Source organism: Argentina silus, assembly GCF_951799395.1.
Source record: "Argentina silus genome assembly, chromosome: X".
Classification (NCBI taxonomy): domain Eukaryota; kingdom Metazoa; phylum Chordata; class Actinopteri; order Argentiniformes; family Argentinidae; genus Argentina; species Argentina silus.
The window spans coordinates 25,087,451-25,098,621 of record NC_139653.1 but is presented as its reverse complement, the minus strand read 5'-3'; the positions used below and the strand labels follow the sequence as shown (position 1 = coordinate 25,098,621).

The 11,171-nt window shown below is 45.2% G+C and overlaps 1 protein-coding gene across 2 annotated transcripts in view; it reads right to left on the bottom strand.

The window, feature by feature from the left end:
* Positions 1-283: 283 nt before the first annotated feature.
* pak1 (p21 protein (Cdc42/Rac)-activated kinase 1) overlaps positions 284-11,171 on the bottom strand; it is a 22,422-nt gene continuing 11,534 nt past the window's right edge. For both annotated transcript variants that reach the window (XM_083696005.1, XM_083696006.1), the window contains exons 3-15: positions 10,595-10,689; positions 9,483-9,630; positions 9,249-9,286; positions 7,738-7,851; positions 6,014-6,206; positions 4,425-4,488; positions 4,264-4,312; positions 3,925-4,037; positions 3,559-3,676; positions 3,305-3,404; positions 2,774-2,970; positions 2,549-2,686; positions 284-1,847 (exon numbers count right to left, since the gene is read on the bottom strand). In XM_083696005.1, the coding sequence (XP_083552131.1) occupies positions 1,761-1,847; positions 2,549-2,686; positions 2,774-2,970; positions 3,305-3,404; positions 3,559-3,676; positions 3,925-4,037; positions 4,264-4,312; positions 4,425-4,488; positions 6,014-6,206; positions 7,738-7,851; positions 9,249-9,286; positions 9,483-9,630; positions 10,595-10,689 (1,454 nt within the window). In that variant the 3' untranslated portion in view covers positions 284-1,760. The remainder of the gene's footprint in view (positions 1,848-2,548; positions 2,687-2,773; positions 2,971-3,304; positions 3,405-3,558; positions 3,677-3,924; positions 4,038-4,263; positions 4,313-4,424; positions 4,489-6,013; positions 6,207-7,737; positions 7,852-9,248; positions 9,287-9,482; positions 9,631-10,594; positions 10,690-11,171) is intronic.

The following is an 11,171-nucleotide window of genomic DNA, read 5'->3' as shown; positions in this document are numbered from 1 at the left end:
CAGCAGTTGTATAACAATAGCATACTCTAGATGGGAACTGAGTATGGATCAGGTCAGGCTTTGGAGATTACATGCTATCAGAAACACATTTGTGAATGCTGGATAGGGGAGAGGTGGAGGGGTAGGGTGAGGACAGGAGAGGAGGATGTGGGGTGAAAGAGGATGACAATTTAGCTTTAGACAACTTGTGGCTTTCTTGGCAGACAGACTGAGGAAGCAGTATAGCCTGGGTGAACACTGACACAGGTAAGAAACTCTCCATGCAACAACAACAGCTTTTGTACAGTTTATTAGTCTTGTTCTCAGAATTGTTCAAATGATAAAACTGACTTATAAGCATAAATTATGGCTCCAATACACAGGGGAGAGAATAATTCAATACAATTATCTTATCCTGGTCTGAACCAATTCCAACCCAGTCTAAAGCCCTATGAAAGCGAATACATCACGTGTTGACAACACATGACTTCTGATATTACAAATGCCAATTGAAGAACATTTCAGAAAATGTATTTTATTCAGGTGACTATGACTATTAATAATGTTTTGCCAGTCACTTTCATAACATATTCTGACTGCATGATATTTGGACTAACCTACGCTCGATGATAGACTGGAATAGTCTTGCACCTGTGAGACAGTTTAAGGCCAAAGGTACATTAACCCTACGTAAAAAAAACGACAGAAAACAACACATACAGTTACAGAAAGTCGATCTTTGACATTGGTATTCTCAGTTCTATTTTGAAGACAAAACACATGTTGCTAAATAAAGACTGCAATGGGTCTTTCTGATTGTTGTTTTTTTCAATGCAGTTATTTTTTCACATGAACTGTACATATTATTTTCAGAGGGGATGGGGTAGTAATAGTCTTCCACATAGGGCCAATATTGTACCGTCGCATTTCTGAAAATAGGATTGAGATATGTTCTTTGCTACCTTCGTACACAAGCATCCTTCATGTAGTCCTATTATCATTATCAGCAATATCATCATTATCACAATTCATATTACCATGGTTTTAAACGTTCCATAAAAAAGGTTTCACATGCACATCTTCTCATTCACAGTACCAGCTTCACTCCATAGAGTCAAGTGTACCAGTGTTTGTTATTTCATATCTGACAGCTCAGACTGCAGATCAACAGTACCAAACTTCATCTCTCTTCATCATTTAAGCCCCCCTCCCCCCAAAACAAAACTTAAAAAAACTACACCAGATAAAACTAAAATGCACTTTCAGATTCAACACATAAAAGCAAACAGTTGGTCAAACCTTACCTGGCGTGTCAGATCACTGGTACTTTAGCAAGCCAGTACTATATACCAGCGTGAAGCCAGGTAAAGCACAGCCCCTTCATTACATATTGCCCCAACTACTTAAAAAGACGGTAGCCAGACTAATTAGTCATGTAGATCGCTAGCAATGAAAAAACAACCAGGCTAGATCAGACCAACAAACAAATAAAAAGAAGAAATCTAAAGAGAGACATAACTAAAATCCAACCCCGCTAACACACACCCACATCCACATTCACGCACACATGCACACACGCACACACGCACACACACACAACGATAGAGAGAGTCCGCTTCTGTGTTCCAGAAAGGATTCTTCTTTCACAGAAACCCCTATGAGTCTTTGGGCCCCTGGCTCCCCTCCAATCAGATCAGTGTATTCATACCAGCCATGGCATCACTTGGCAAACGATGTTGTCAATATTCACCGCCTTTCACAATGACCCTACTCGGGCAGGGCTAGCGGTTGTTCTTGGCTGCTTCTTTTGCCGCCAGGATGAGAGGCGTGAGACTGGAGAGAGGCTTGGCCACCTTCAGAAACTGATGCTACAGAGACAGAGAAAAAGAGAAAGGTATGATGAGAGGTACGGTGTTATTGCAGTAAAAGTAGTGTTGTGTTATGGCACTGCTCCTTAGAGCATTACACAATGAAAAAAGGTACATTTGGTACAAGAACAACAGAAGTTTAGCTATCCTCCTGTGCCCATCTCTGTCCTGCAACACACACACACACACACACACACACACACACACACACACACACACACACACACACACACACACACACACACACACACACACACACACACACACACACACACACACACACACACACACACACCTCTTTTACTGGCCTGCAAAATCAATAACTTGAGAGGCTGCCCACTAAAGCCCTACAGAACACATGTCTGTCTGTCTGTATATCTGTTTCTCTCTCTCTCTGCAGCCCTGTCATACTAGAGTTATAAAACTCTAATGTCTGTCTGTCTGTCTGTCTGTGTCTGTCTGTCTGTACACACTGGGTCTGTGGACTATTCCCTAGATACCAGTCTCTCAGTCACAAAGAACTCTCAGTCTCATGCTCTCTTCTTACAGACTGAGGAATCATGAGGAGAGAGCCCATAGAAAAAGAGGAGGAGAAGAAATGCATGAGCCTTTTCTCTCACACACACACACACACACACACACACACACACCAATCTTTCTCTCTCTCTGTCTGTCTCTTCCTTCCTCTTCTCTTTCTTTACCTGTAGCAGTTCTTTAGCTGATCCCCTCTTTTCCACATCCATCTCCAGGCAGCGGTTCAGAAAATCTCTGAATATTGCAGACAGTTTCTCTGGGTTCTGGAGTTCTGGGGTTCCGTTAGTTGCTATGAGATACAGCGCCTAGGGACACAGAGAAGCGTGCGTTATGCACTCATTTATTCAGTCACTCAGTCACTCAGTCACTCAGTCACTCAGTAACACACTCACCCTGAGTGGGTTCTCGTTGAGGTATGGTGGTTCTCCCTCCACCATCTCTATAGCCATGATGCCCAGAGACCAGATGTCTACCTTGGGCCCGTAGGCCTTCCGGGTCACCACCTCTGGTGCCATCCAGTAGGGTGTGCCCACCATGGTGCTGCGCTTACTCTGTTCAGGGGTGATCTGGGCACAGAACCCAAAATCAGCTGCAGGAGGGGAAAAGGAGGGAAGGGTTACGCAAGAAGGGGATAAGGAGTAAGAAAAGGAAATAAAGACAGAGACATAGAGACAGTCTAAGTCCCTGTGAAGCCAAAATGAATGTCCTGCATTAAAGACTAGTCTTGCAGCACAGAGTGGAATGAGGGAGTGTGCGTTCAATTGGCATATCTAAAGCAGTGTCTGAGCCCCCTCTACTGGTCAGATGGACATATTACAGATTCACTATCATTGTTATTACTACCTAAGACTATGTAATGTGTGCTCTGTAAAACCAGATTTTATGTAAACTTGGTACAGTGGTAGGAAACTAAATCAACTGACTGAGTTTGACAGAACCGTCCATGCCCAGCAGGATGTTGTCACTCTTGATGTCACGATGGATCACCTGGCTAGAGTGGAGGAACTCTAACGCCTGTAAACACTGGAGAGAGAGAAAGAGAGAGAGCAAGAGAGGGGGGAGGGAGTAGAGAGGGAGAGAGAGAGAGATAGAGAGAGAGGGAGAATGATAAAACATTTAAAATCACACTCTGGAAAAGGTGCACATACACACACAGACACACAGCGCCCATACTCACCTCCCGACACACTGCAGCAATCTGTGCTTCGTCCATACAGGTTTCTGTGACAACGTCAGTCAGCGACCCTCCCGCCAGGTACTCCATTACCACCCACAGCTCGTCACCCACCAGGTAGCTACGGCAACAAAACAACCACACACACAACCTCACATTATTGACCAAGCAAAGCAGGTTACCATGGAGAGAAGGGACCAGAACCATTCATGCATGTGTTCCATCATTGTCCCTTAGCCAGGCAGGCAACTATGGATACCAGACAATGGTGATTCCCAGACACAATGGTAACAGACACAAACACTGCTGTTCTGTTCCAAGCCTGGTAGAGAGGCTGAGTTAGTGAGGAGATGGACGCAGCTATCTGACCTGTCAAGGTAGTTGACGATGTTGGGGTTCTTGTTTTCCCTCATGACCAGAATCTCATTGATGATGAGTTCCTTCTTAGGCTGCTGCTGCAGGTTCATCTGCTTTATAGCCACCTGAGAGAGGTACAGAGGGAGGGAGGAAAGGAGGGAGAGAGGGATGTTTAAATCTTATCACATTTAAAGACTTGATAGTGTCATTATAGAGCAGGAATGTGTGAAATGAGAGATTAGCTGCAGAGATGAGCTCCCCAAGATTAGTGTGATTGAGATTAAACTGAAGGTCACACATCTGTAGAGTATTACATAGGGGTCCTACTTACACAAGATCAGTACAACTTACCTCTTGTCCAGTTGCAATGTCTATGGCTGTGTACACTGTTCCAGAAGCCCTGATAACAGAATGAGAGAACAAGAGGGAGAGAATGAGAGTGACATAAAGAGAATCAATCTACTTACAAGGGAGTGTATGGTTTTGTGCGTGAGAGGAATGTAGAGACTCACCCCTGTCCAATCTTCTCAAAGCGTGTATATTTTTTCTTGGGGTCTCCCACGCTCACTATACTCCCTGTGTAGGGGAGAGAACGGAGGGAGAGAGAGAGAGTTAATCGAAAATAAAGAGAGCAAGTGAGAGAGAGGACCAGAAAAACAGACTTGAGATAAAGTGATCAATATAAATAGATACAGTAAATAGAGGAGAGACCGGGGGTAGGAGTAGGACTGTGGCATTAATTTCAGTGAAGGTAAAGGCAGACCAATGTCAGGGCAACAGTAGGACCACAGAGTATAGTCAGACGGATGACACAGAACACATTGTTGGACCATAGTTAGACCACAGTCTGACACCAGGTCAGCTGCATGCTGAGAGAAAGACAAGAGAATCTGAGAGAGAGAGAGAGAGAGAGAGAGAGAGAGAAAGAGATACAGAGAGAGAGAGAGAGAGAGAGAGAGAGAGAGAGAGAAGTGGAAGGGGTGTAGTGACGAGGACAGAGAGAGACAGAACTCCTGAGTCCACAGAAGAACTGCATGAAAAAGAGAGAGAGAAAGGAGGGGGAGATAGAAAGACAAACAGATAGACAGAGAGGACAGTAAGAAGATATTGCTCTCTGTAATCTGAGTACACAGTAGAAGAAGTGAGAGACACTGTAAGATCAGTTTCACTAAGTCACTCGGTAACCACAGGAGATTGGACAGATGAGAGAGAGGAGGACCAATCAGACGCAAGGGTTGATCAGGGGGCAGGGACATCGGATAGCAGGTCTGTTAGACAGTATCCCCTTCTTACCAGTAGATGGAGACCTGAGTACGTCTGGAGCATGGGGTGTTTAGAAATACTGTTTTTAATAATGGAAGCTAGATTTTTAACATAAAAGGCTGAATAACCAATACAATAAACAAAAGACACCTCAACTACACTAAATACACACCATACCACTCGCTCTATGGGCTCTATTTTAAGTCGGCGCAAAATGGATGAAGGTCCAAACAGTCATATTGGCAATTTGTATTGGCAGTAACACGTGAAATGACCAATTACCACAGCGCTGGGGCGATGTTTCGTCTCTGCTCAGGTGGAGCAGTGTTAATAGAGGCGTGTTCATGAATGAGCAGGTCAAGTGACATCAGCTGCGCTGAAAAATTATGGCCTTGAAAATAGCAATAATATTTCAGACACACCCCCTAGCGCCACCGCCTGCATTTGAGCTAAGACAGTTTTTTGCGCCGTTAAAATATAGCCCTCAGTCTATCTAAAGGAATGTCATGTTTAAATACTGTCGATCACTGGAGGCTGGTGGAGGTTGAAGGGAGGGATGAGGAATGCTATCAAACACATGTTCCATGCATTACAATGAGTCCGTCCTCCAATTTCGTCCTCCACCAGCCTCCCCTGCTGTAGATATAATGGGTATTGACCTCAAACATGTATGATTATTTGAAAGACTATTTGAAAGACTGACTCTACAACTTCCTTCATTCACTGAGTGGAGGGTTGGAGTGATTGTTAGGAAGCACATTGGGTTGAAGGGGTGATGTAAGTGTATGTTACAGTATGTGAGTATGTATGGATGAAAAGGCCCACACAGTATACTTACGTAGTTTCTCCAGGATCTCCTCATCAGACATCTTCTTTTTGCGTTGTTTGTCAGCAGGGCGGGGCAGGGAGGGGCCGGCGGTAGGGTTGGGGCCGGGGGTGGCGCCCTCTGCAGGCGGGGGTGAGATCGGTGATGTCGCTGCGTCTTTGGTAGGGGGAGGAGGGAGCGGCTCTATCACAGAACGAGTATATATCTGAGTGGTGCAAGAGAGAGAGACAGAAAGAGGAGGATCAATATAGGAGGCAGTGTTTCTGTTTCTATGATGGCAACCTATGAATGAATCTGTGTGATCATTGAAATGAATGGATCCTATGAATCTCGATGCTTAACTATGTGTGTGTGTGTGTGTGTGTGTGTGTGTGTGTGTTTCTGTGTGTATGTCTGTGTCTGTGTGTGGTGTGTTGAGGTGCTGAGAGCTCAAGTCAGGTGCACTGAGCTGCTAAATCACCGTGGCAACAGAGGCGCCATAGCAGCAGCCACTCCATAGCTCTGTCTGTCTGAGACGCCACTTCAGCAGACTTAGGTGAAAAAGAAAGAAAAGGAAGGGAAAAAAACGAGACATTCTGCCCAGATAGAGGGCCAATCACAGTGCCCTCTGCTCAGCCAATCAGGGTTCTAGAACTTTTCTATAGGAGATTTATGTGTGTGCGTGTGTGTGTGTGTGTGTGTGTGTGTGTGTGTGTGTGTGTGTGCGCATGAAGAAATGTGAGAATGTGTGTGAGTGAACTTGTGGTGTGTGTGTTCATCACCCTCCTGTTGTTAGTTATACCCCTCCTGACCTCCACTTTAAAATGACAACAGAGAGAGAACAGAGAAGCTCTTTGAATGTTGTGTCCAAATGAAAACCCCTGTCGCGCCTGTGACCATCAAACAAAACCACAGAGGCACCAGAACACTCATTACTCATTAGTGTGGAGGAACGCAAGGAGAAGGCTTAACTCGTTTAGAGTATAATGTTTGAAGCCATGGGTGGAAAAGGTTTATTGTGTGTGTGTGTGTGTGTGTGTGTGTGTGTGTGTGTGTGTGTGTGTGTGTGTGTGTGTGTGTGTGTGTGTCAGTGAGAGAGAAAGTGAGTGTGTGCTTGTGAGAGAGGTAAAACAAAATTCTTGTCTTTTAGCAAATACACAGGTTTTATGTTGTTGTTTCCAGTCTGGACAGGAAAATAAAATAAATGATAATATTATAAACACAGAAATAGAACTTTTATAGCCACTTGTGTTGCGTTGTGTGTGTGTGTGTGTGTTTGAGATTCTTCACAAAGAGGAAACTGTTTACAGCTAGGTGTGTTCAACCACAGAATGCGTAGTTGCCTCAGTCATAATGACAGTGGGAACAGATACTGTAATAGCTTTTTCTGGAAACTAAACTGAAGAATTAGGAGATCCGTGTGTGTGTGTGTCTGTGTCTCACATTTCAAAAGAATATTCATTACAGGTAGTACATAAGTTAACAAGCCCTTTGCCTCACCCATTTCCACCCATCACCCTTTCTCCCCTTCACAGCACCCTTTCTTCCCCCTCCCTCCTCCTTTCCCCTTTGAACCCGACTCAGAGAACGTCTGAGAAAGATATTTAATCACTCAGGAGCCTCTCCAGCTCCACATCAAGGGGAATGAGCTGCACCCTGCAGATTATCAGATCTTGTTAATGTGTGTGTGTGTGTGTGTGTGTGTGTGTGTGTGTGTGTGTGTGTGTGTGTGTGTGTGTGTGTGTGTGTGATCTTACTGATTTGGTGTGTTCTGGTCGGGGGGCAACCACAGGAGGGGGCACGGCCTCATCTTCATCTTCGTCCTCAGATACAGTTGCTATGGCGGGCGTTTCCGACACAGCCTTGGAGTTCTGCAACGTTCAGGGATTGGGATTTACAAGAACGGCCAAATGACATCATCACCTGGCCCCACAGCCAAACTAGACCCCTCACTTCCTGTAAGGTCACTTCATCTTCCTGTTTCTGTCTGCTTGCTATCCTCTCGCAACAGCACTTGTCATTGAGTCTCCCCTTTCCGCCCTCCTTCCTTCAATCTCTCTCTCCCTCACTCTCTAAAGCTCACCATCTCTCTCCCTTTCTCTCTCCTTCTTCCTCTTGCCCTGACCCCCCCCTCCCCTTCTCCATCTTACCCTCTCCCTCTCCCTCTCCCACTTCCTCTCACTCTCTCCCTCTCTCTCTGTGAGCGCCAGTGTGTGACAGCAGGAATACAGCCAAGCTGTGGATAGAGGGAGCGGACGGAAGGAGGAAAATATGCTGATTCACAGTGCAGAGATAGTGAGAGGGAGTAAGGAGGAGAGGAAGGGATGAGTGCATCTTGAGGACTGGCAGTTGGCACTGCTCAGGCCTGGCACATACTGTCTCTCCATGGCTGCTATCCTCTTCTCCTCAACACCTCTCTCTTTCTTTCCTCTCCTCTCTTCATCTATTTACTCCATATCCTATCTATTACCCAATCCCCTTTTCTCTATATAACCCTATTTCTCCTTCTCTTCTCTCTAAAATTCGCTTTGGCACAGTCACATAACAACCCCCAGCTCTTACACCTAATACTGTATTTCTGCATAACACTACCAACTATTAGATAGTGTTAGGAATAGGCTGGATGGCTATAGAGTGCAGTTGAGACAGTACATTATTACATTTCACACTCCCCATCTGGGGAAGTGGGCAGTTGAGGCCAGGACCCAGGGCGGAAGATGTCAATGGGCTGGGCCTAGGAGAGGTAGGTGTGGACATCGCCACTGACCACATGTGTCAGAGGAATCAGAGGAATCAGAGGAATCTGCATTTCTTTTCATATTTTAAATTGGAGATATTATTTTGTGTGATATGTATTCATTTGTCACTCTGTGAACAACCATCATCCGCTTGGGCTGGCCGACTGCGGAGTCTATTAGTTATTTCTTGATGCCTCCTTGAAGCTCTGAGATTTAGGCAGAGTGGCAGAACCTCCTTTCCTCTCCTTGTTTCTCTCCTTTCTTTTCCTCCATCCTGTCTTATGTACTTACTCTTTTATCACCTCCTTCTCAAGTAAGTCTCTCCATCACTCTCAACTCACTCGGTTCAACATTGATCCTCTCTCATTTTCTCTCTCTTGTTTTGCTTTGATTTGTCTGTCTGTTCTTCTCTTTCCTTCCCCCTGTCTTTCACCATCTCTTTCAGCCTCCCTTTCTCTCTCACTCCTCCTTTCTCTCTCACATGCACAATACATGTAGCAGAAATATGATCATAACAGAGAGAAACTTACTGCTGTGTTGGATGAGTTGTAATTGTCTGAACTCTTATCTGTGAAGAATAACAGTGAGAGAAGGATGAGTACAGGCTGTGTACGGTGAGTGAGTGTGTGTGTGTGTGTGTGTGTGTGTGTGTGTGTGTGTGTGTGTGAGTGTGTGTGTGTGTGTGTGTGTGTGTGTGTGTGTGTGTGTGTGTGTGTGTGAGTGTGAGTGTGTGTGTGTGTGTGTGTGTGTGAGTGTGTGTGCACCTGTAAAACTCATGTATTTCTGGCTGTTCCCAGTCTCTTTGGAGTCGTAGAACTTGAGAACGTCGAGGACAGCCTGAGGATTCTTCTTCTGTTCTAGTTTAGTGATGTTGGAGGTCTGCAGCAACCGGGCCCATTGCTCTGGCATTCCCTACACACACACACACACACACACACACACACATTAAAACATAAAACAGCAGACACAACTCACACAAAGACACAACCATGACCAATCTTTCATATTAAACAAACATACAGATGAACTGCATAGACAAGTGAAACACACAGTCCACACACACAGATAAGGGGAAGTTGAGGGAGAAATGTTGAGTATTTTGACTAGGTCACATCTCTATCCCATTGTCACTGACTGAAGGTCATGTGGGTTATGTTGACTCCAGTAAGATTGTGTTTATGAACATAAAGAATGAATATTCTGGTGTGTCTGTGATGGAGTGCCTGTAGCAGAGCAGCAGAGTGTGTCTCACATTATGACGAGAGAGAGAGAGCGAGAGAGAGAGAGAGAGAGAGAGAGAGAGAGAGAGCGAGAGAGAGAGAGAGAGAGAGAGAGAGCGAGAGAGAGAGCGAGAGAGAGAGAGAGAGAGAGAGAGCGAGAGAGAGAGCGAGAGAGAGAGCGAGAGCGACCGAGCAGTTCTTTGTCAATGTAAGATTGCTCCTTGCATGCCAATAAAGCTTGTTTTAATTTGAGAGGAAAGGGGTGGAAAGAGAGAGAAAGAATAGTGAGAGGAGTGTCTGAGTTATTCTTGCACAGAGAAATAGATGAGGTCTTGATGAGGGTAAGTGGAAAGAGTGTGCTGCAGTTTAGTTATATAGCCCTCAACACTACTGTTAGCCATTTTCTACGCATGCGCAGACCCAGATCCAGACACCCACATACAAACGCACACACACAAACACACCCAGCCAACCCCCCCCCCCACACACACACACACACACATTTGTGGAATAACATGGTTACCATTATCTTCTTGTCCACAAGGAATCCAGGGTGGCTCCTTAACTAAATCAGCTAAGAAGGGCTCTTAATGCAATCATTTAGTATGGCTCTTTTAGCAAGTCGTTTAAGGTGACACACACACACACCAACTCACAGTAAATTCTCCGGTGACAGCATCAAAGCCAACGTGGATGGTGTGCTCAAAATCTGACGGAAGAGAGATCTCAGGACGCTCCTTCTTCTTATTGGCTGAGAGAAGAAAGAGGGGGGGGGGGGGGGGTTAGAGAGACAGAGCGAGAGAGAGTGAGACATATGTTAGATGCAGCACCAGAGTCTCCTGAGACACCCAATGCCGAAGAGACTACTGGGATGGCTAACGATGTAACACTACTGCAAAGCATGCTGGGAGATTTGGCTGTCACAATGTTTTGTGTTTGGTAGCGAGCCAATGTGAACAAGGTCAGAACCCATGAAGAGTTAATGATGTGGTAACAGGGTGGTAATTAAGACTACCATGGCAAACACTGTCATCTGAGAGCCGAATACAGCTTTTGTCAGCTTGGCTCTGAACACCACAAAATGTAGAATGCCTGCCCTGACCCAAATCTTTTTTGGAATAAGCAAAATATGCATATTCGGGATTGCTATCTAAATAGAATTCCACCTTGTCTACTAGAGGGCAAGTAGCAACTATTATCATATTGCTCATATTTGGGTGGACCCTATATTAG